Here is a 24,243-nt window from a genome sequence, read left to right as displayed (position 1 = left end):
AAGGCCGGCAACGAGATGAGACGAACGAGGAGACGCCGGCGGGTGTGAAGGAGATGAAAGTCGAGTGAGACTCTAGTGGGCTAGTGGCAGTGAGAAAGAAGAGAGAGTTTGAGTTTGAGAATTGAGAGTAAGTGATATTCCTCGAGAGGGTAAAGGATTGGTGAGAAAACCCAAAAATATGAAGAACATCTTTAATTTTTTTTTTCTATAAATGACTATGAAAAATTAGGGTTCATGAAAAGCATTAATAAGATTGAATGATTTGTTTTTAGTGTGGATAAATAACTAAATATTTTTTTAAATTGTTTAAAAATTAGAATTATAAAATTAAAATTAGTTGAATTTTAAAATTTGATTAATTTAAATGAATAATTTTGTTCAACATAACAAAAAAAAGAATATTTAAGCCTTTTTGTAATATTAAATAAAAATTATTTTATATTTTTATTAAATTATAAGGGTAATTTAGTAAAAGTATTAATATGATACGTATTTAAAAAAAGAAAAATTAATTATTGACGTGGAAAATATAGTCCACATGTCATATTTTAATTTGTCCATATTTTTATTTTACCGATACGTATAAATTTATCATCGTACAGAAGCAAACACCATAAAATTTTGCCAATGAGTTATAGCTCAAATGGTATAGTCTCCCAATACTCAATTAAGAGGTTGCGGGTTCGAGTCTCCTATCTTTGGTTAAAAAAAAAAACACCATAAAATTTTACTACTTTTATATATCATCATGATGTCAATAATATTTTTTTTTGTGACTGAAAATATCAAAACACAAAGAAACAAAACACAAGCTAAGCCAAACTAGCTAGAACCAGTTGACTCTTGCACTAGGATTTGCTCCAAATCTGCACCAGGTTTGATCCAAGAAACATGAGCTGAATCACTTCTTGCTCCAGATTTATTCAACCAATCAGGGACACTATTAGCTTCCCTTCGAATTAGATGGAACTGGACCTCCCAGTCTTTGGACAAAAGATCTTGGAGTTTTAACACAATATCCTTCACCTCATGTGTTGTGTGGCTGGTGATGTTACTCAACACAAAGTAAGCATCGAGTGAGTCCGTTTCACAAATAACCCTCTGGCAACCAACTTCCCAGGCTAACATCAGCCCCTGCCAAGAAGCCAGCAGCTCACAACGATAAACAGACCAGAAAGGAAGAGCACCTGAACGGCCCAACGCCCATCTCCTTCTATCATCCCTCATAACACAACCAAAACTAGCTCGCTGGACTCCCTGAAGAACACTCGCATCATAGTTGACCTTGAAAGTGCCATTGGGTGAAGGCTCCCACTTAAATTTTCTTTTAATATCTGAATAGATAATCCAGTTGTAATGAAGATTTCTAAGATCAAAGCTCATATTTCTAGCTAGTATCGCCACTTTCTTATTAGACCAAACTTCATCCGGGTTGAAAACCTCATGACATCGATGCCTCCATATCCACCAAATTCCGGATGCAAAGAGGCAGCCCATACTAGATATGCCCTGTTTGAGCCAAGGAGCTAAATCGGACGATCCTCTAGTCTTAATGAACGAAGGGTCGATGATATTTCAAACAGCCTTGGCCCTATCACAATCTCCAAAACAATGTAGAATTGATTCCGAATGGGAACCACACCTCTTACAAATATCGCTAGGTGTTAACTTGCACTTGAACCAGAGCGCGTCAGTAGGGACAGCATTGTGAAGAGAAAGCCAGAGCAAGAACTTAATCTTCTCCGAGATGAAAGGCTTCCATATCCAATTTCAGTCTTCGCTTTCATCCCATTGGAATTTTCTTTTCGCCAACCAAAGATATCCACTTCTAGAAGAATACTCCTTTGTTGCGGCAATAGCCCAGACCCACCCTGGGCCGTAGTAGTTGTTACCAGGAACAGGCAACTCAATTAGGGACGAACGGGTATGATGAGGAAGAGAAGAATAAAGGTTGCTAAAATCTCATCAACCATTGCAAATAACATCATCTAGAGAAAGGTGGAGGTCAGTTATATGAACGTATGGAATTAAGTCTGCAAGCTTACCCAAAGGAGACCATTGATCAAACCACAAGGATTGATCCAAAGTACCACAGCACCACACAAATCCCTCTTTCAAGCTATTGAACGCTTTAATCACACTTTTCCAAACATAAGAAGCCCCAATAACCTCCACGAAACCTTTCCCAATAGCCAGATACTTCTTGGTTAGGAGTTGTACCCATAGTTTCTCTTTGTAGTGAAGAAGTTGCCAAACAATCTTTCCTAGAAGGGAAATGTTCGCACACCTAGAGTAGCTCACCCCTATGCCTCTGTGTTTTCTCGGACGACAACCTTAGTCCAATTCACAAGGGGTAGTCCCTCCCATCAGTCTGACCCTTCCAAAGGAATTGTCTCATCATTGAATCAATTTTTTCACAAGCATAAGAGGGAAAAAAGGCTACTTGCATATTATACACTAGAATGGAAGTCAACACCGACTTAACCAAACATAACCTTCTTGTCTTGTTAAGTAGCCTACCTTTCCAGCTAGCTAGCCTCCTTTGGATCTTGTCAATAACCTCTTGCACCGTCCTTTTTGCCGCTCTATCGTGGCCAATGTTTACCCCCAAAATCTGCCTATATTCCGAGTTAAGTAAATCTGAGAAACCCTTGACAAGACCTCCTTCCTCCGCTGAGTGATGTTCTTAGAGCATTGAGCCTTAGATTTGGCCAGATTAACTTTCAATCTAGATGCCTTTGTAAAGAGTTCAAGAACCTGCATAACCATTTCAACCTGCAACCTTGTTGCTTCGCAGAAAAGGAGAAGGTTGTCAGCAAACATAAGATGTGAAATCCTAGGTCCCCCTTGGAGATGGCAACAGGGACCCAAGATCCATTAGACACATAATGAGAGATAAGGCACGCCAATCGTTCCATACACATAACGAAGAGATACGGAGATAGAGGGTCACCTTGTCTTAGCCCTCTTTGAGGATTAAAATTTTGTAATCTCCCGCCATTCCATAGGATTGAAAGAGTAGAAGAGCAAACACACCTCATGATTAGGCTAGTTATGTTCTGAGGGAAGCCAAAACTAGTAAGAGTATGTTGAAGAAATCTCCAATCTACCCTATCATATGCCTTCTCTAAATCAATTTTGAAAGCCATAGTACCTTTCTTGGACTTGGTTTTGCGCATAAAATTAAAGATCTCTTGCGCAATAATGATATTCTCGCTCATTCCTTTCCCCAGGATAAATCCCCTTGAAGGGGACCAATGACCTCCGTAAGGAAAGGGCGGAAGCGATTAACAAGGACCTTAGTTAAAATTTTATATATGACATTACATAGGTTTATAGCCCTAAATTCTTTCATGACTGTCGGTCTGTCCACTTTCGGAATTAGAACAATAAGAGTCTCAAAAAAAGAACCATCTAAAACTTCACCTGTGAAAGCTTTACACACAATCTTCCAAACATCCCTTTCCACTACGTCCCAATACTCCTTAAAAAAATAGCTTGGAAGTCATCTGATTCAGGTGCCTTTAAGGAGTTCATCTCCATAATAGTCTTCCTCACCTCCTCAATAGAAACTAGTTCAGAGAGAAACTAACAGGCCTTTTGACTAAGTTGCGGTAGGGGAACCCCGTTCAAAATACCAAAATCCACTTCCTCTCTAGAACAAAAAAATTTTTAGAAAAAATTATTATTCAAGGAGCCCTCGTCATTCGACCAAGTTCCATCTTCTAACATAAGGCTATGGATTTTATTTCTTTTCCTTTTGACAATGATTTGGAGGTGAAAGAAACTAGTATTTCTGTCTCCAAATTTGACCTATTTTCTCTAAATTTTTGAAATCAGTAAATCTCCTCTTTAAGACGATAAAATTTAGCTCCTGTTGAAGTCGTTTTTCTTCTTCCCTCAAACTAAGGTCATCACAAGACTCCAAAAAAATTTGGACTCTATTATTAAAAACACTTATTAAAAAGTAAAAGAGGCAATAGAACCAAGTAAATATCTTCACAAAACATCAAATCATCATGAATAGGCTGAATTCACCAATATATAATTATTTTGAGGCACCTTGGTGCTACTAGTCTTTATTTCTATACTAAATATAATGGAGATACTAGAAGAATTGATGCTTAATTTATTTTTATCTAAAATACTTTTTATTACATATAATTTATTATATTTATATATATTAAAATTATTTTAAATGTTAAAAATAATCTTATCAAACACAAATTTTATAACTTATGTTAATTAAAAGTTACTTTTATTTCAATTTACAAATAAAAGAAATCACGGTATCGATTAAATCAAGAAGAAAAAAAAAGTTGAACAAAAGGGTGAAATAATTTTTGGAGATATATTTTTGTCCCCATCTTATCTTAACTACTATATATAACATAATTTTCAATCAGCACTTCACATTTCACAAATTAAATCACTATCAAAAGTTGCAACAATAAGCCAGCTAGACCAAATAAAGTAACACAGAAGCCACATATTTCACTACATAAAATTTTACTACTTTTATATATCATCATCATGTCAATAATATTACTAATTAAACGCATGATTATACTTAATTATTAATTAACTCGGCGACAATTCTTTCTAACTTGGCCGTTAAAACCGGTAATGGGTCGAAGGTTTCCCAATTTGATCATAGACATGGCAAATTGTTGGAAGAAGAAAGCCTCATCTTGAGCATATTTCTTGACAAGTTCTTGAGTCTTGATGACACCACCAGAGAGAAGAACTTGATCAGAATTGAGTAAGCCTCTTCCTTGAAGAATGAACTTGAAGTAAGTGTTATCAAACATCCTGGGAGAACCAAAGTCCAATGGGGAAATGTTGTTGTCACCACCTGATCTTGGACACACTGTTTTGAGACCAAAGTAGAATGTTCTTTCTATTGACACGTCTGCTTCGTTCTTTCCATTTTGGTTGTATAGTCTTTGCTTGAATGTTGCACACCTTGCCACCCCAATTGTATGTGCACCTAATAATAATATAATTAACAAAAAAAAAAGAGTAAAAATCCATAAAATGTGATCATTAATACTAAGCTATGAAGCACAGAAAGATTAATTAAGTGGCTTGTCTAACTAGGCATTTAACAAGTATCAGGGCCTAACAGTTACGTTTTGTTTGTTCATTGTCTCAGAATAATAAGCACATGAATACGTGTAATATATTTGGTTGTTAAGACACTAATAAGAATTATTATATCTTCAACTAAACTTAGCAGAAGAAAGTATTAATATGTCTAAAATATTTTAAATTTTTGGTAGAGTATAGTACTAGCAAGCATTACTAATATAAAATTTAATAAATTTAAAAAAAAATTGTATAAAAAAATATTTATGTCGAGTGTTCATAACTGATGATTTGATTAGAACAAAGATGGAGATAGATGACTATGATATAGCATGACATAAAATATATATATAAATGAAGGAAAATAGGTTGAATCAATTATATTCTGACCTGAGCGGGCAACAAGGTCAACTTCATCAAGGCCTTGACGCTTGAAAAATGTTATTAGATTTTGAATGGTGGCATTTGGTGGTGGAATGTTGTTTGAACCAATTAAACTTGCTGTTCTCGAGTCTCTCCTCCCTAATGGTAGCTCCAAGTTAGGCCCTCCACTCTGTTTCAAAAATAATCATTTAAATTTCATTTATCATTAAGATATTAAGCATATCCATATATATCAATAATCATTTTAAAGTAAAATGTAAGTATAACAATTTAATCTTAATGTTCGGTAATAAAGTTAAATTTTAATGTTCGGTCAATTTAATCTCTATACAGATGATATTATGATTAATTGACAGTGTAAAATATTTTATTACTTATCGAAATTAATCTCTATCATATAACAAGCAATTAAAGTAGATTAAAGTGTGGTTTTCTCACAAGAATAGTGGAGCCTCTTGCTGCAAGAGCAAGAATGTCTGCACAAGACACAGTCTGAGGGCATGCTTCTTCCAACTTAGCCTTGATCTCGTCGATCACTTCAAAACCTCGGACGGAATTCTTGTTCGAGCCAGAGTTTTTTTCGCTTACTATTGCAGGGCTATCGTCCAGCAAAATCGAAGCATCACAGCCCTGCCATTAAAAAAAAGAACTTATGAATACTAGTTGATCTATTCATGCAAAAAGAACATGAAGCAACTTACCACTGAGAAACAGTTCCTATAACGGATATATATAAAATGAGATTCACCTGGACAAAGCAATCATGGAAGTGAAGTCTAAGAAGAGAAGCAGCAATTCTCATGGTTTTAGCCATGGCTTTCTCCAACACTGACATGACAATGTCATTGGCTTGAGGGCATGAGAATTGGTAGAACTGAGGAGAAAGACCATAAGATATTCCTCCCCTACTTCCATGGTTTCTTCCACCCCAACCAAAGTTGAAGCCAGGGTACGCATAAGAAGATAGTAGTGAAGTTGAAACCAAAGCTATCACAAGAAGATTATTGAGTTTGATGAAATGCATTGTGAAAAAGAGCTATGAATCAATGACTTCTTCCACCCCAACCGGGAAAGCAAAAGAGCTATGAATCAATGACTTCTTCAAACAGCATCCATATTTGTCCTTGCCTTGATTCTGAATTTCTGATGTAATTTGTTCAATTCTGTTTCCCAGTGGTTGTGCTATTACCTGCTCTAGATTTGATAAAAAGGGGCAAAGAATCCATTTTTTCCTCCAAGTTTAATTTTTAAGCACTGTACAAAGTTTTACACTACTATTAAGGTTAAAAGTATGGCAGATAAGTACTCGGCCGAAAATGTAAATAAATGTACATGTATCTGTCATGATCACATGGGAAATGCCACTTTGATTTGGGACCAAATAAAGGGTCACACTTATTCTCTAAAGTTAGGCATCTTGTTGCATTAGATGCCTTTTATTTATTTACAATAAACACCAATCTCATCCTTCAAAAAAATTGTAAGGGATAAAATTTATCTTTTATCAGACAAATTTATTCTTTTTTGAGTATTATTATTCATACCGAATAATCACATTCTCTTGCCTTGTTGATTCATGTAAATTATCTCAGAAGATATTTCTTACGTGTAGAACAATTGAAATTTGACTTTGTCATAATTTATTATCAAAAGAAGTTAACATATTTGAATAGCTGTATTTCTTTCTTTCCTTGGTTTCTTTATGGGATGCAAGGAAAAAGAGAGAGGACTTTGGTTCGAAGAATAGAACAAGTGCCCTGAGGGCCTGACATTACTCAATACTTTCAGTTTCCATTCATGTTACACAAATGAACATTGGTGAACTTCAATATTGAACCATATTGCACTGTGAATTGCTTAAGGTGAAATGTTTCAAAGAGTTGGTAAAGGCAGTTCATACTTTAGAGTCAGCAATTTTGATTTCATGACTTGGGCATACACTAGTCAACAGCTAGAAATTCTTATGCATATTAATACAATATTTGATCACTAAAAGCATGATACATAAGCAACATAATTATACATTTATTGAATCAAACTTAATATATTTCACAATAAAATGTAATCAAATTTAAAATGTTGGTAGCATTACTCTGAGTACCTTTGAAACAACACCAAGTTTTTTTATATATATAAATCACACCACATCTCTGCTAATGTGCTATTGGTTATTGCTGATGTATCTCAGGAATTTTGCAGAATATGCCATCTTAATGTTTGAAAACAAAGAAAGGAATGGAATCATGTATGACAAATGTAGTTGCAATCACATTTTGCAAAACTTGCATTCCCATAGTTCCTTAGTCATATATGTATCTCCATTTTTAAAGGGCAAGGGAGTATGATTACAAGAATTACATAAATATGTACATCTTTAAAGTGACATGTATGATACAAAAGATATTTATAACTTTATAAACTACCAAATTATATACATTTAAGAAGTTAAGATTGGGATACACACATTTGCCTCATGGGTGTCAGCAATCTTGCAAAACGAAGGGGCACATGTGCCTTGATATATGTCCCTTGCTCTGTGTGTTCCTAAATGTGAATTCAAAGTGAAACTGTAAGGTAGGAAGAAAATCATGACATGATAAACAAAATAGAGCTTAATTGCAATGCATTTTACACTGATATCCAGTACAGTGTTGCTACATAGGCAAATTGAGTTTAACTTTTATGTATTGTCAGTGTCGAAAAGTTTTACACTAACATGTAATCAAGTACTACCATGTAGGCAAATGTCGTTTCTTTTTTAGATACTGGTTGTGGAAGTAAATTACCTTTGCTTATGTGGCAACACTTGATTATAAGTTAGTGTAAAACTCTTAACAATACATAGAAATTAAACTCAATAAAATATAACCTATAATAGTTTAAAAGGCAAGAATATTCAAGGCACTGATCAAAATGTGGCTTTTGGTAAATGAGAATGGAAATATTTACTTACAGTTTTCTCAACCATTCCAACTTGGTGTATGGTGCTGAGAAGGTCTCCATTTTCAAATGGTACCAAAGCTTCAACCCACACCATGGAGTCCTGTAAAAGAAGAAAAGTTTTAATGAGCAAATTGCAAATGTTCTAACAAATTGAAAGCAAGATATAATACAGTGCATATGTAGATTATATTCAAAATGACTTTCAAGTTCTGTACCTTCAATTTTTCTTGAACTGCGTTACAGAATTCTGGTAGGCCATCACCCGTTAATGCAGATATGCATACAACATCATCTCTATTTTCAGCTTCTAACCTGATTTTCTGGGGATCACTAGCCTTATCAACCTGACATAAGAATTCAGATATACACAAATTTTCAACTTCTAGTTCATGCTGTAAGAGAAACTTAGGGCGCTTGGTAAAGCTCATTAATGAAAGGAACAAAATTCGTCTTGGTCCTCTTAACCAACAGGGTGATTAAAGAAGCTCTACTTCATTGATAGTTTTTTTTCTTTTCTTTTGTTCGTTTCGTATTAGAGGATATCTTGTCCTATCTTTTTCTATATTTCTTCTCTTCATCTCGATAAAAGAATTTGATCCAAAAATAAAAAGAAAAACAAAACTTATTTTCACACAAACTAACAAACTATTCTCCAATACCTTGTTCCAAACCATCAATCTTGGAATAGATGATACATCTAGTTCTAACAGAACTTTGTCAACAGCATTTATTTGTTGCTCTGCCAGGGGATGACTGCACTAAACAAAACGTAATTAATGAGATAATAATGTAGAGGTCAACACCAGTATCTCTATTATTTTTCCATTCTCTGATAATAAAGTTCCCTCTCAGCAGTTTTACCAATAATGAAGTTCCTCTCACCTGATATCAACTACATGCACCAGAAGTGACGACTCTGATATCTCCTCCAGGGTAGCTCTGAAGGCAGCAACCTACAGAAGTCAGAAAGGAGAAGTCAGTAACAAGTGAATTTCACAGTTGATAATGTTACAAGTAAAACACCAGATAAGCATCAACATTTTGGTCATATAACAGAGAAACAATATTTTTAAAAGGGTTAACTTTCATACCAGTTGAGTTGGCAATTTCTGAATAAAACCAACAGTGTCTGTTAGGAGAAACTCCTTTCCATTCTTCAGCTGGTTGAAAGCAGACAAAGAAAGCATGGCATGTTAAATTAACAATGATCTGAATTGTAAAAACTTAATTATATTGTATATTAAGTTGGAAACATATTTTTTTTTTTGGCTGTACAGCCATTGCATAATTTAACCATGGAACAAAGAATAACCTATTTTTATTAGTTCTTATTTTTTTGGAGTGGAATCTCATTTTAATATATGCACAATAGTTGAAAGCAAACAAGAATGTAACAAGAATGGATCATTTGTAAATTAAAAGAAAATGCATGCTCTCCAAGTATACTTTGACTGACCTGGACCCTCCTTGTAGTTGGATCTAAAGTTGCAAATAATTTATCCTCGGCAAAAACATCTGCCCCAGTTAATTGATTTAAAAGGGTACTCTTTCCAGCATTTGTGTACCCAACCTACAATGTCAAATAAAAAAGTGTCAACACAAAGAATATACAAAGAATGATAACTTATGTAATATACATTACCATGATGTATAAGCTACAAAGACAATATCAGCAAAAGCAAAAAAAATGGCTTCAATATACTTTTAAGGAACTAACCAAGGCTACCACCGGCACAGGTACTGAGAAACGCCTGTTACGGTACTGCTGTCGGTGTTTCCTAACAGATTCTAGCTCTTTCTTAAGTGCACCAATCTGTCAAAGCAAATGCATCAGAATATTACTCAAAAACTGAGATTCCAGAGAGAAAGCAGAAATAACAGTGAAGAAATGCATAATCTATGTAACGAAAGATTACTAATCGGATATACAATGTGCCTACATAACTTCACAGATAGAATGACATAAGCACACAGCACATTAATTGAATGAAATATAGCTGATTTTAACTTTGGCGTGGTTGTAAAAAGCTGCTTACTTGGTTTCGCAAAATACGCTTGTCCACTTCTATTTGTTTTTCTCCCATTCCCTTCACCTTTCCTCCTGATTGACGCTCAAGATGTGTCCACATTTTTGTTAGACGAGGTAGTTGGTATTCCATTTGTGCTAATGAAACCTAGAATGACCATATGATTTTAGAAATGGGATTTAGGTTCTCCTACTTGCCAAAGCTGGCTCTGGCAACGAAACACAAAATAGAAGAGAAAAAAATTTTCCATATATATATATAATTGCCTGTAAGGATGCTTCATGTGTTGCTGCTCGCTGATTAAATATATCAAGGATGAGAGCAGTTCGATCACAAACTCTCACGTCCCCACCAAAAACCTTTTCCAGGTTGCGCAATTGCCTAGAATTAACAAGGGACATTAATGTCGTGTGAGATCCAAAGTGGCATTGCTTTTGCGGCAACATGACTATAACATTCAATATGTTTCAAATCAATCATCATATATATATAAAGGGGCCCTTACCCAGGTGATAGCTCATCATCAAAAATTACAGTTTCAACGTCCAAGGCATGGATTGCACTCTTAATTTCAGAAACCTTTCCAGAGCCAATGTATGTCCTTGGGTTTGGAGAAGTAAGCCTGTACAAATTTCACAGCAACTCAAAAATTGAGTCAACTGACAATACTTTATCTCAAAAGAAACAGTAAAAGGACATATATGTATTCAGCAATCAACCATTTTCAAAGAGAGAGAGAGGATAGCTTATCCTGGAAACAGTAATCATACAACACAGTAAGGAAATCCGTTGATTAATTATTGACAGCATGATGAAGGGGAAAAGAAATAGTAAGAGACATAGACTGAATGCCTATCTATTAACATCAACGGAAGAATTTGGGACGAAGAAAAGAATAAACTAAATACAGCTCCTGTCATAAATAAGAAGTGGCCTTCAGGTAGTTGAAAACAAATGGAATCAAAGAGACTCAGTTACTAGTTTGTCATGCACGCAGAAGATAACTACAATGCCTGCACTCTATTCCCAAAGAATTTTCGCAGTGTAAGCACAAAGAATAGAATTAGATACAACATCAGATCGAGCATATCAAGTTGTAAGGCTGGTCATTGGTGAGAACAAAATAAGTAAATCTTGAATCTTGACCACTGAATAATAAATATTAATATAATAACACATAAAGTTATTCAACTATTTTAAGTTACCATACAGCTTTTTAAATAACTTCTGTAATCTTCACTATCCATAAATAATTCAGTGACCAAGATTTCCCTCCTCTCAAGCAACATAAACATAACTCTCACCTTCAATGCATTGGGAAGTCGACCTTTGTGTTGAACTATGCTATGTTTCAAATTGAAGGCAAACCAAACCAAGAAAAACAAATAAATTACAAAGCAGTTAGAACTTAGAACTTACTTCTGGTAGGTAGAGCCAACAACCATTAAGCCAGCAGTGTCAGCTAGCTGTTCCAATTCCCTCAGAGATTCTTCTATCCCAAACACATCCTCATTATCTCCCTTCCTTTCTACCCCTACCAAATAAGCTTTCTCTTCAAATACCTTCAAATAGTAATTGTTAGATACTAAGGAATTTCATTCCATGACGAAAAAAAAAAAAAAGATTAGAATTCGATATTTGTTGTTCCAAAAAAAAGAATTTTAACAAACAAAAAGCGAGATTCACACTTCAAAATACCAATTTACACAAGTGGTTTCATGACAATAATTAACAATTTATAAAAAAATAAAAATCAATTAATTCCATTTTTTTCCTGTTGCTGATAATCAGTTCTGTGCACTAAAATTACTAACCTCTCGTCCATTGCGGAGCTTGAAGCGGTTGTCGATGGTGTCATCGTCTTCTTGAAATGGTACTTTCTTCTTCCGAAGCTTGGTTAATTTCTCTTGAGGTTTCGCATCAGCAACAACACTGTCTACGGCATGTTTGGGAAGAAAAAAAATTGGCTTCTTTTGTATGTTAACAGCTTAAACTAAATAGAATAACGAATAATAAGGAATCCAAACATGAACCTGATGGAGGTGCTTCAGCAGGTTCCACTACTACCTCAGCTGAATCAGTGGCGGTGGAATCTTGTACGTCAAAGCGAATGGCGTTTTGAGTAGAAACGGCGTCGTATGAGTGAAGGGCAAAGATGGAATTTCGGTTCCTGAGAATGAGAGTGGGGAAGTTGCATGATAATGGAGGATTACGAAGAAGAAGGGATAGGGTTGTTGATGATGATGGTGGCTTGATTATGGAACCATAGAGAGGGCATGCGCTCATTTTGCAGTTACACCTTCTTCTCTTCTCTTCTCTTTTTTCCTTCACTTCTCTGTTTCACTTACTTGCATTTCCTCTGGAGTCCAGAATCATCATCAATATCTTCGTCTCTCTATTTTTTTTAAAAATATTTTAATCATCAATGTTTTGCTGCATTTTTTTTAATTTAATTTTAATAGTACACTTAAAGTCACCAAAAAATATATATATTTTTAATTCCTAAAGTAATTTTATACATATATTTAATAAATAATAATAAATTATCTAAAAAAATAAATATAATTAAATAATTTTATAACATCTTTTATATTTTCGGTGAATCAAAATTAATATTTTTTTATTAAATTAAAAAATATTTTTAGTACGAGTGTCAATTTGAAGCTCTTTTTTTCAAAATGTCTTTTTTAAACAACAATAATAAAGACAAGTTCACTAAATCTATTAAATTCTAAGAAAAAAAATGATTATTAAAATTTAAAATAATACTACATATTTAAATTTTTTTAATTAAATTCAACTAAGTTGATCTAATATAGTAAAAATTAGTTATAAATTATAACTAGTATTATTTTAAATCTTATTATTTAACTTAATAAAACTTAATTCATAAAAAAAACTTAAATATATAATATTATTCTAAAATTTATTCAAACTAAAATATTAGAATAAGAATTCATTAATAACCAATTTGATTGGTTTGTTTGATGTTTTTGTTAAATAAAAATAAAAGAAATATACATTATAAATTTTATTAATAATAATAATAATAAATTAATTAATTCAAATAATTTATTGTATACATATTTTTTAATATGTATTTTATATATTAAGTATTAACCTATATTTTATAACTAAATTTTGTACACATACTCATGGTAATAAACTAATAAAAATAAATTACTATTTGTACCCATGAAATATATAAACGTTGACAAATATATCCATATAAGAATAAAACGACAATTGTAACTACGAAAAATGACTTTTGTGTGTTAAAAGTACCCCAATGGACCAATTACAAGTTAGGGGTGTTAATGGATCGGATCCGATTCGCATATCCACAGTATTTATCCGAATCCAATTCAAAAATTGCGGATATGGATCCGATCTGCAAGGCTATCGGATTAGATCCGCACACTAATCGAATTGGATTGCGAATTTTGTGTAGGTATCCGCAAAAATAAATAAATAAATAAATAAATAAATATTATTTTTATGTTTTATTTCAACTAATAATTATCATATATTGTATTATTTTAATTTATTATTTAAAAAAAGTATGTTTATTTTAAGAGTAGACATATTTTAAAAATAGAAAAAATAAATTTTATTGATATTTTTTTAATAAAAATAAGCTTTTAAAATATTTTTGTGTTTTGTGGATATATTCGATATCATATCCGATCCACAAATATGCGCATCCGATTGGATCCAAACTAAAAAACTACGGATATTGGATCCGATCTGATGATTTTAGTGTAGATAGAATCGAAATTTTAGCCATATCCGATTCAAATCCTATTTTTCGTGGTTACAATTATCATTTTATTCTTTTTTTTACTCGTTTTATTTTTTTATGAGTACATTTATCAACGTCTGCATTTTTCACGAATACAAATGGTAATTTATTCAAACTAATAATAATTGTTTTTAAGTATTAAAGTACACTTACAATTTAAAGGTGACTTTCATTTTTTGTGAAGTAAACACTCAATCCGATCCTCGTCTATTTTCACGAAAGACAAATCGATCCTTGTCCAAAAAAATGGACATTTTGACCTTCAACTTTTTTATTATAGGACAATACGATCCCTCTGTTAAAAAATTTATTAAATAATAATAAAAAAATAATTTTGTGGGGTGGTGGTTAAGTGAAGAAAAACCATTGATAAAAATGATGCCACAAAATAAAAGTAATTATAGTATAATACCTTTTAAAGAAAAAAAATAACATGAAATAAGAAATGAAAGAAGAGAACTTTAATGTTAATAATATTGGTATTGATGATGATGACGATAGAGGAGATAATAATGATGATAAAATATGGTTATACAATAAAAATAATAGAAGTAAGAATGATAATAATGAAGATGAAAAAAATAATGATAGTAATAGTAATAATTGGTTATATTTTTAAAAAGATTTTTATGGAAATTTAAAACCCTCACAAAATATAAATAAAATTCTCACAAAATTAATTTTTATTATTGTTTAATAAATTTTTTAACAGAAAAATCGTATTATCCTAAAATAAAAAAATTGAGGAGAAATATATTTTTTTTTTATATTGATGCTTTGTCCTTGTGAAAATGGATAAGGAGCGGTCTTTACTCATCTTTTGTGTGTCTCTCGGAACAAATAAGTAAAATCTCGCATCCCTCTAACTTCACCTCATAGCTTGCTTCACTTTTCCCTCCGGCGGCGGCGGTGGCGGCGGCTGAACTCTCTCCGACCAATCGGCAAAGCACCGGTAAGCCTCGCAAATCGAAAATCCCGATAGTTTTTCCCTCTTTGTTCATCTTAAACAGTTCTCGTAAGCAATCTGTAAATCTAGGGTCTCGTAACTTGGGGTTTAAAATTAAATGACATCCAAACCTTAATGAGTGCTGTTTCATAATTATCTGCAGCTCTGATAATTCTGTCATGTAAGTTCTAAAGGAATTCAAGTTTGGAAAATCATAATTCAGTGTTAAAAACCCAAGATTTGTGCTTTTGTTTTTTGTTCTCTTTTTTTAGTGATGCATATATGGCGTAAATTTAAAAAAAAAAGGGGAAAAAAAGAAATGCTAGACAAATTTATTGTGTATGTTTAAGTAGGATTAGGACTACAGTGAATTATAAACAGTTTGCATGTATAGTGTTTATGATAATATTGTTATGAAATACTGAAATTTGTCATATTATTGTATGTTCTGTGTTCATAAATCTGTTAGTGTAAGTGATAGTAGTTTTTTCAATCCATTGACGCAGCTAACCTTCCTTGACTGAAAGAATCCCAGTCTCTATAATTTTGTTGTCTGGGGTTAGAATTTCTGGTTAAGTTCTTTTTTGGCACTCATCAGATTTAAATCTAATGTAACCTTTTTATTCTATCTTGTTTGAGGGCAGCCTCGGATTGTTTTGTGTCACATAACTTAGGAGCAAAGAACTCAGGAAATGGCAACTAGGCGCAATGTCCGCTACACATCTCTTCCTACAGATGAGGATGATGATATTCGTAATCGGAATAGACCGTTCGATCCTCGATTTGATTATACACCAAAAAGTTTGGAAAAAGTTCCCTGGAAATCCATTGCTCTAGCTCTCTTTCTGTTATTCCTTGGGACAGGACTTTTGTTTCTATCATACTTCGTCTTCACTGGTCATATGGGAGGAGATCGTTCTCAAGCTTATGGCCTTTTAGCCCTGGGGTTTCTTAGCTTTCTCCCAGGTATGTTGGGTTTACCAGAATGTCATGTGTGTTACTTATTTACACTAGTTGCTCTAGTTTACCATAAAGAACAGGGGAGTTACTGTTTCTGGCAACTGAGCCTGCGAATATGCCTTTAGATGAATTTGGTGATGGTTCTGTAATATGAACCATAAAGATAATTTTGAGTGCTCCATCTAGCATGGCAAGCGTATAGGATCCATTTTTGTTAGTGTTCAAATAACTTCAGTGAAATTGACGGTATTGACTTCACATCACAACATAAACTGTGCTGCCTCCTTTTGTTTACCAACCTTTGTATTGAATCACCGAAGACTGTTTCAACAGAATGACAATATATAATCGTGTTATCATTATAATTTATCGATATATTTTAACCATCTTCCGTCTAGTAGGACTACAAAAAGGCTTTTATCGATGTGCGTTTCCAAGTGAGATGATGTTTCTTGACAATTTTCTCGATTGTCTTGTTTGTTCATAAGATAGTGCAATTGCAATAGTAGACCAAAGAAATCTAGTTTGCTTCTATCATGCAACCTTTATTATTTTATTTTATTTTTTGTTATCACAATTCTTTTATTGGCTAATCCTGCAACATAGTACTGTTTTTTCGACCACAGGCTTTTATGAGACTCGACTTGCGTATTATGCATGGCGAGGTGCCCAAGGATACCGCTTTTCTGCCATCCCTGATTATTAGAGCATGACGCCTATACCTTATTCTGAGTCATGATAAAATTTGGTTGCTGCTTGTATGCTTCAATGGCTTAGATGGAATAAAATTGTAGAGAAATGTAATCATATATGTTATGTAAGTATTGAATGAATTAGCAAAGTTTGGAAATTTGTTTGAATCGAAATGCTTATTTTTGTTTTGGCACAACAAAAATACAATAGCAGGTTGAAGAATGTAACAGTAGTTGCGGTTGTTTCTTTTCTGTTATATTTGTTCATAGCAGATTAGCAGCGCTACACAGTTAGAATATTATAATAAATTATTTCACGGTAGCTGGCAGCCAAAAATGATTGAGCAAACCAGAAGAACTTGTGAACCTGCATAGTCATGGCAGCTCTTAATGAATTTGAAATAATTCACCCAAAAAGAATGACAAAAATCAATAGTAGAAAGAAAGAAAATGAGTATCTAGTTTAGTAACATTATGTGCATGAAGATTCTGTGAAGCTAAAATAAACCTTGCTGCTGACCCAATTATTGCCTCATTGTTGAGGTGATTGATAAAGTGACCACAAATACTTAAACATTTAAACAAAACTAGAACTACTGGTATGGAATGGAGATGAAAACTTTTATCAACAACATTAATTTTGGATGTCCAAAAGCAATTTGGGCGTGGCATGAAAGTGTAAGTACTACAATACACCATTACAATTACAAAATACATTATCATTTTGATTAAGTATATTGATGCAGTAATTTTTTTTATCAACAAGAAGCAACATCATAGATCTAATTTCTACTTCTATGTAGCTTAACTTTCAAATTTCAAACAACAAACTCGTGTAACAACCGTTGTTGTGGATTTCCAAACTTGTGTTGTTGTTGCTGTTGCTTCTCTTGTTCTGTCAAATGATAATCCAACAAATCATTCTCAGATGAAGAAGCCAAAGTCTGGTTACTACTTCTTTTGTTGTGTATCTCATCACCATTTGACATGCCTAATCCATTGCTCTCGCGGTTCCTCAACTCGAGCGCAAGGGACACATGGCCACCAACGGCCGCAAAGTTTCCCAACGCGGAATAATCATATGTTGCATGAGTAGAAGCTAAGCAACCATTACCATCATCATGACCATTATGGTGATTGATTTGTATTGTAGAAGCATTTGAAAACGGTGTGTTTTTCATGTTAAATCTTTGATCACATTGTTGCAATTTCCTACTAGTCCTTGAAGAAGAAGAATCCATGAGGTTTTCACCATAATCACTACTTTGGATACCATGTTGAACACTATCATCAACAGCTGCCAAATTTTCTTGTGATTCTTCTCTTTTGTTATTATCAGAAACTTGAACATCATCTCTTGAAGCTTTTGGTATGGTGTTTTCAGATAAGAGGTTGCAACTCATCTCAGAATCACCAAATTCTTCTTTATACATTTCTTCAACCATTGGCTTCCATAGCCGCACCCTTGCATTTATGAACCAATTTGCCACCTAAAATGAACCAATATTAAAAGCTTAGCAACTTCATGGTGCTTATTTTTGGAGTGTATATTTTATTACCTATGAAATCAATCTTCAAATGGTACAAAAATGGTTAACATGCTAGCAAATTAGCCCGAAAGGTAGAAAATTCACCGGTCGTCCCGGGAAGGTTGAATACATTTAACAAATCTACTCTGTTGGCAATTGACCGAAACAGAAGCTTCTACATATAAGGTGATCTAAATTAAAGGGCCAAATTAATGTACAAAATTTCTAGTGAACTAACTTGATACCATGGAAATATTTGTAGATTCTTGATCTTTTGGCCTTAACTCATAATAATCATATATGAACATAATGTGCAGTTAGGAAAACATTAAATTGTACCTGGTTTCTGGTCAAGCCTGTTTGCCTTGCCAGCATAATCTTCTCTGAATCCTTTGGATAACTGATAAGAATGAAAAATTTGAATAGAAATTATCAAATAAACTCTCCAAGAATTATCTATTCTAATATGAATATCACTGTTGATTAAGAAAAGATATAAGGTGACTTACGGATGAAGGAAATGCTCGAATAGCCACGCGCGAAGTATAGAAACAGAGCTCTCAGGAAGTCCCCTCTGAGGTCTCCAAGCTTGCCTCATCACACCAAGTTGCTGAAGTGCCTTTTGTTGCCTTAGTTGCTGATCGACGTAGCGGAGCCGAGGTATTCCCTCTTGCTCTCCAAGGCTCCTCTGAGTCACTTGAATCTGGCCACTGATGGCGTCGCGCAAACATCGAAAGTGGCGTGAAATTGTGCGCAATGCAAGCGCAGTGTATGGTTCGGCAGCTCCACACCCGGCAACCATATCAAATGATGATACCACAATTTGCATTTGATGGCAATACTGTCTGTATCTTTTATCTACCTATGATGAGCACAAAGAAAATTCTAGCTAAGCATATGGTTCAACAATAATGCAACCTACTTATGAAACTAAATTTGCATAATATAAGATCAACCATATGAAACTAAATGTCACCAAATCACTGATATTTCTCATCAGTTCCATTGGGATTTAAATAAATCATGACATTAGAGTATTAGTGATGAGATAAAGACTTATAAAGGGTATAGCATTTTAATTACCTCATCTAACATAGCCAAAAGTTTTGTCTTCTTGTCCAACAAATTCTGTCGGTCTGCCGGCGATAGCTCGGTTGAAGAGTTTACAGCAGAACCATTGGCACCTGAAGATACTTGCATAGATTGACTATTAGATTTTCCATCAGAATCTTTGGAGCCATCTAATCCGGCATCACGAAAACTCTGTTGTTTCTCCAATCCGGGTTGCTTCAAAGCCTTTCGAACATTAACTATTTCATCAAGCAACTCCTGTGCTGCCTTCAGGTATTGTGAGTTTAAGGCAGTACTGGAGGAAAAACCAGCCGATCCGTGTAGGCCTGGATCAACCTGGCCTTCGCTGAGGCACATTGAAGGATGATTAGTATTGTTATACAAACCTTCCCTCTTTATAGAGTTGTAGAATCCTCCGGAAGACATTGGCGGGGTCATGCATTCGGTGTTTCTCACCTCATCATCCTTAAGAGATGATCCATTATTTCCCTTTAAGTTTGGCATGGCATTCATCAGTGAAGTGAAGCTAGAGTTGTGATACTGCGGGTATTGAAAGTGATGAGGCATTGATGTTGCAATAGAAGGCATAACCGATCCAAGGCTAAGCGACAAACCTTGGCACTGAATGTTTTGATCACCAAAAGAGTTGCAAGATGGATTGCCGGTCGCAGCAGCATTGGAATGCTCTTCAAGAGGCTGCATAGTCATTGATTCACCTAGAGAGGTGATGAACTTCAGCTCATTGTTGTGTCCTCCTCCTCCAACCGAATCGCCATAGTTATGATGAGTTAATAGGGAATTCCCAGATAACATTTCTTCATAGGATCCTGAAGGAAAGGCCTGGTTCTGATACATGATGATGATATGATATATGATATATAATATATGACTTTGCAATTTGAAAATGAGAGGTTTAGTTATTATTCTTGGTCCCTTCTTCGAAATCTAGTTCACATAAACATCTTCTCCAATGAGGCTTTGAGAAGCTATAATGTTACCTCTTCCATGGAATCTTAGTTGGGAATTTCTCTGTGGATTAAGCCTAAAAAGGAAATTGCCAAAAATGGATGAACATGTTAATGATGAAAGACTGAATTTCGGAAAAATTCATAATATAGAAGTCCCCCAAGTACAAACAAAAAGATTACTTTATTATAAGGCTAAGCACTCAAATTTCATGGGATAATTTAACAATTTTTGTTTTCTTCCAAAAGTTTTTTTCTTTTTCAATTTTAGTTTTACCCTCCAAAAATGGACAACTAAAAGAGTTAGTACTCTTCCAAACCTTCAACATCATACTTTCATACATTCATCAATATGCCTATGCACTCTTCCAAGAACTATCTTCAAAAAATTTTGAACTTTTGGTATTTCCTTCATGGTTCAACTCGCTTACCACTAGACTAAACTCTCACCGGTACCTACGGCGGCGAATTCATAATTTGCATGGAAAAAGGAAACTAAAACATGGTAAGGGGATTCTATGAAACAACACCACCACTTCATTGAACTAGTACCTAGATCCTGCTCCTGCATATTTCAGCTAAGAAAACTTTCAATGAATGAAAGTAATTTCAGTTACCATGCACTTAGGACTGTGGCACTTTCATTTATTAAGCATACCATGTAATACAACACTATCAAGAAAAGGAAAAAAAGGGTTTTGCTTTGTTTGGTTTAACTAAGCAAAAAAATAATAAAAAAAGCATTCTTTTTTCATCTAGAGTTGCAAGAACAGCAGCAGCAGGTAGCAGAAACCTATGTAACCAAACATGGTTCAGAAAACCAAACAAAATTCCGAAACACCAGAAACAAAGAACACAAAAACACATGACAAACAAGGAACAGAAAACAATTTTATTATTATTATTTTATTCTTATTAATATGCTATGGTTTGGAATAACAAAACATGGAAAAACACCATACACAGAAGAAAAAGAATAATAATTTGAAAGAGAAAAAGTGAAGAGATGACAGAAAAGAGAGAAAGAGATACCTGAAGAAAGAAGAGGAAAGAGAGAGAGTGTGAGAAGAAGCAAACAAAAGGGTAAGAAGTTAAGAGCAAAGTTTACAGAGAAAGAACAAGAATCCACAGTTTGGGGAAGCCTAGACAAGTGGCAATCCCAAGATATATAAATTTCATATTATTGTATTATATAATAATAATATTAAACTATTATTGTTATTATTATCTGATTGAAACAATGGTAACAACCTATTGAATGAAGGAAGAAAATATGTTTAATAATAATAATAATAGTAACAACCAATGGAAGGAAAAATATGTTTATTTATTAGTGAAAGAAATTGATTACTTCCCAACACCAACTACCTTTATTTATTTATTTATTTATATATTTATTTATTTGTGTGGTTTTGTAATTTGTGTGTATGTCTATAGTGAGAGGAAAAATTTGCAAAGGAATAAACAATTAGCAAATTTCAATATCAATCATTGTTGAGAATGTCACGTGTGACAAACGGCATTAGAAAAGAAAAAAGAATAGTATAGAAAAAAAACTTTATTTTATTAGTGTTTTATTCATGTTTTATACACAATAATTTCTTCTTTAAGAGTTCAATGATTTTATTTTATTTTTTATGGTAGATTTTAAATTATTTAATTATAGTATCATAATTATTAGATTATTTAAAAACTTTTTAATTTGTTCAAATATTAAGATTTAAAGGTGTATTATTATATTAGTACACAATTACCTTTATTTAAAAGTGTATTATTATTATATTATTAAAAGTGTTTGATTCCTATAATATAACCATATCAAAAGGTCATAACTTGAGGTTTTATTCTTAAATTTCTTTGTTGGCCAATATAAAGACATATCGTTATCATGAGTTAATTATTCAATTAAAATTATTATGCTAAGAATAATATATTGATACTTAACTTCTTTTAAACAAATATATATGTATGATGAACAACTTTTTGCATTAGAATAAGGTGAAAACTCGGGTGTAGTTAATTTTATGTAAAGTTGATAGTTGATAGTTGTTAGATAATAAATTAAGTCAAACATGTTAAATTATTAACTTCATATGAAATTAACTGTACCTAAATTTTTACTTTAGAATAAATATGTTTGATCAAACTAATTATTTATTAATTAATTATTAAATATTTTTGTTCAAGAAAAAAATTAAAGAGGTGAATATAGAAATTTCTAGGAACAAAGCATGGCCTTATAATTTGGTTTATGGTAGTGTAACAAGAGAAACATTGAATGGTGTTAGGAACTTGTATGTGAGATGTAATATGAAGAACAACAAGAAGAAGAAGAAGAGAAGAAGAGAAGAAGATAGAAGTGGTTGTTTGCTTGGAATTGTTCAAACCCTAACAACCAGTTGGTGAATCTGTTGTAAGTTGCAACACCTTACACCCCTAAACCTACACTTAACGCATAAATCATAATCTTCATTTCCTTTCTATGTATCTATCTTCTGTTACAATGAACAATTTCCCTTCTCAACAGAAACATGTCCTTGTCTCATACTAATAAATTAAATCAAATAATATAAAATGTATTTAATTTGGTAAAAGTGTCAAATATAAGATTTTAAAACATAAAATTAAAACAAGTTGTACTAGTCTTAATATTTGTTTTTTTTTTCTAAATATATTTGTTACAAAATGTAACGGATTTGCAATGGTATTAAACTATTAAAGAATAATTTGTGACAAGTTGTTAAATATAACACAATTTGTCTCTAATTATTGACGAAATTTTTTTTGTCTATGAAGTTAACTTTGATGTTGTAACGAATTCGGTGCGATAAAATTTATTGTTAATTAGCAACGATTAATTATATTAATCTATTTTGCTGTGAAATTAACTTTTGATTTAATGATGGATTTAGTGACTAACATTTTGCGTCGCTAAATAATTTTATGACAAGTTATATTATTTTTGCCCCATTAATTAACAATTTGAAATTAGCAAGAAAAGGATCACCAGTTAATTCAATTGAGAGTTAATTGGCCAAATTTCTTGTAGTATATCTTATGTATGTATTTCTCTTCCGGGACACTTATTGGGTAAGAGACCTAACAATTAATTTAAATATTTTGTCTCATAATAAAATAAAATAAAATGATGAAATTGTGTTTATTTGTATATTCATATCCCAAAATAGAAGTATAGATATAAAAAAAAAAAAATAAGGCCAAAACATTATACTTCAATCCCTATTTCTACCATTTTTTAAGTATTTGAGTCGTTAAAAAATAGATAAATTTGTCTTGAAATAAAAGTATTATTTTACATAAATGACTCTATTCATTATATTGTCAATATAAAAATATTCTATATATATAGATATTTAATTGCCTATATATTATATAGAAAAATGTATGTTAGTACTAGGATATATGAAATTCTAAACTTCATATATTATAAATACAAAGTTTTAATTGAACAATGGTCTAATAATTAACTCATATATAAAATAAAATAGCTAAAAAAATGTGATATATATATATATATAGTTAGATGGATTCGAAATTTGGAAGTAGGTGAAAGTGACAAAATCACGCATCGACGTGTATGGTTCCTGTCTACTAACTTCCTAAGATTGTAATCTAACCACAACCATTTAATTAAGTTCATTTTTATTTTATTTTATTTATTCCATTTTAATCGTGTGCACGCTATCCATATTCGTATTCATAATTATTATTATTTGGTCAAGTGATCTTATTATAAAGGACTTTTGGGAAATGCTTAATTTTCAGACTTTTATAAAGTTGTTAGTTATTAGTTGGATGGTATGACTCAAGAACCA

General features: G+C 32.8%; 4 protein-coding genes across 5 annotated transcripts; 1 reads left to right on the top strand and 3 right to left on the bottom strand.

The window, feature by feature from the left end:
- Positions 1 to 4,498: 4,498 nt before the first annotated feature.
- LOC107493108 (peroxidase 9) lies at positions 4,499 to 7,593 on the bottom strand. The gene is made up of 4 exons (XM_016114183.3): positions 6,221 to 7,593; positions 5,911 to 6,102; positions 5,479 to 5,641; positions 4,499 to 4,990 (listed from the first exon to the last, which is right to left on the bottom strand). The coding sequence occupies exons 1-4, from the start codon at positions 6,494 to 6,496 to the stop codon at positions 4,578 to 4,580; spliced, it is 1,044 nt and encodes a 347-aa protein (XP_015969669.1). The 5' UTR covers positions 6,497 to 7,593; the 3' UTR covers positions 4,499 to 4,577.
- A 125-nt stretch (positions 7,594 to 7,718) lies between these two features.
- On the bottom strand, positions 7,719 to 12,835 carry LOC107493107 (uncharacterized). Of its 2 annotated transcripts, none has more exons than XM_016114182.3 (14): positions 12,476 to 12,835; positions 12,257 to 12,378; positions 11,862 to 12,004; positions 10,948 to 11,064; positions 10,709 to 10,823; positions 10,452 to 10,589; positions 10,133 to 10,228; positions 9,872 to 9,985; positions 9,507 to 9,575; positions 9,298 to 9,368; positions 9,075 to 9,168; positions 8,631 to 8,759; positions 8,426 to 8,515; positions 7,719 to 8,016 (listed from the first exon to the last, which is right to left on the bottom strand). In XM_016114182.3, exons 1-14 carry the CDS (start codon positions 12,726 to 12,728, stop codon positions 7,918 to 7,920), a joined length of 1,650 nt encoding a protein of 549 aa, XP_015969668.1. In that variant the 5' UTR covers positions 12,729 to 12,835; the 3' UTR covers positions 7,719 to 7,917. The 2 variants fall into 2 exon arrangements, with proteins under 2 accessions (XP_015969668.1, XP_052119252.1); XM_052263292.1 differs by having other exon boundaries at positions 12,257 to 12,374; positions 12,476 to 12,617.
- Positions 12,836 to 15,042: 2,207 nt separating this feature from the next.
- Positions 15,043 to 17,016, top strand: LOC107493109 (uncharacterized). Its single transcript, XM_016114184.2, has 3 exons — positions 15,043 to 15,196; positions 15,835 to 16,156; positions 16,777 to 17,016. Exons 2-3 carry the CDS (start codon positions 15,883 to 15,885, stop codon positions 16,854 to 16,856), a joined length of 354 nt encoding a protein of 117 aa, XP_015969670.1. The 5' UTR covers positions 15,043 to 15,196; positions 15,835 to 15,882; the 3' UTR covers positions 16,857 to 17,016.
- Positions 17,017 to 17,220: 204 nt separating this feature from the next.
- Positions 17,221 to 21,582, bottom strand: LOC107493110 (BEL1-like homeodomain protein 7). The gene is made up of 5 exons (XM_016114185.3): positions 21,440 to 21,582; positions 19,455 to 20,484; positions 18,881 to 19,233; positions 18,711 to 18,771; positions 17,221 to 18,332 (listed from the first exon to the last, which is right to left on the bottom strand). Exons 2-5 carry the CDS (start codon positions 20,295 to 20,297, stop codon positions 17,661 to 17,663), a joined length of 1,929 nt encoding a protein of 642 aa, XP_015969671.1. The 5' UTR covers positions 20,298 to 20,484; positions 21,440 to 21,582; the 3' UTR covers positions 17,221 to 17,660.
- Positions 21,583 to 24,243: the final 2,661 nt, after the last annotated feature.

This window comes from Arachis duranensis, chromosome 6 (genome assembly GCF_000817695.3).
Source record: "Arachis duranensis cultivar V14167 chromosome 6, aradu.V14167.gnm2.J7QH, whole genome shotgun sequence".
NCBI lineage: Eukaryota > Viridiplantae > Streptophyta > Magnoliopsida > Fabales > Fabaceae > Arachis > Arachis duranensis.
Note: the sequence above shows the minus strand (reverse complement) of the source record. Positions and strands in the feature narration are given on the sequence as shown.

Bases quoted from the DNA above. Each gene is read 5' to 3' on its own strand.
- LOC107493108 (XM_016114183.3), bottom strand. From the start codon at position 6,496: ATGCATTTCATCAAACTCAATAATCTTCTTGTGATAGCTTTGGTTTCA. The intron at 5,642-5,910 runs GTGAGAAAACCA...TTTTTGAAACAG, and splicing joins CAAGAGGCTCCACTATTCTT to AGTGGAGGGCCTAACTTGGA. The intron at 4,991-5,478 runs GTCAGAATATAA...TATTATTATTAG, and splicing joins TGACCTTGTTGCCCGCTCAG to GTGCACATACAATTGGGGTG.
- LOC107493110 (XM_016114185.3), bottom strand. From the start codon at position 20,297: ATGTATCAGAACCAGGCCTTTCCTTCAGGATCCTATGAAGAAATGTTA. The intron at 19,234-19,454 runs GTAATTAAAATG...TGCTCATCATAG, and splicing joins TTTTGGCTATGTTAGATGAG to GTAGATAAAAGATACAGACA. The intron at 18,333-18,710 runs GTACAATTTAAT...GGTTCATTTTAG, and splicing joins CAGGCTTGACCAGAAACCAG to GTGGCAAATTGGTTCATAAA.
- LOC107493109 (XM_016114184.2), top strand. From the start codon at position 15,883: ATGGCAACTAGGCGCAATGTCCGCTACACATCTCTTCCTACAGATGAG. The intron at 16,157-16,776 runs GTATGTTGGGTT...TTTCGACCACAG, and splicing joins GTTTCTTAGCTTTCTCCCAG to GCTTTTATGAGACTCGACTT.
- LOC107493107 (XM_016114182.3), bottom strand. From the start codon at position 12,728: ATGAGCGCATGCCCTCTCTATGGTTCCATAATCAAGCCACCATCATCA. The intron at 10,590-10,708 runs GCAATTATATAT...TGGTCATTCTAG, and splicing joins CACATGAAGCATCCTTACAG to GTTTCATTAGCACAAATGGA. The intron at 8,017-8,425 runs GTAAGTAAATAT...ATTCACATTTAG, and splicing joins TTGGAATGGTTGAGAAAACT to GAACACACAGAGCAAGGGAC.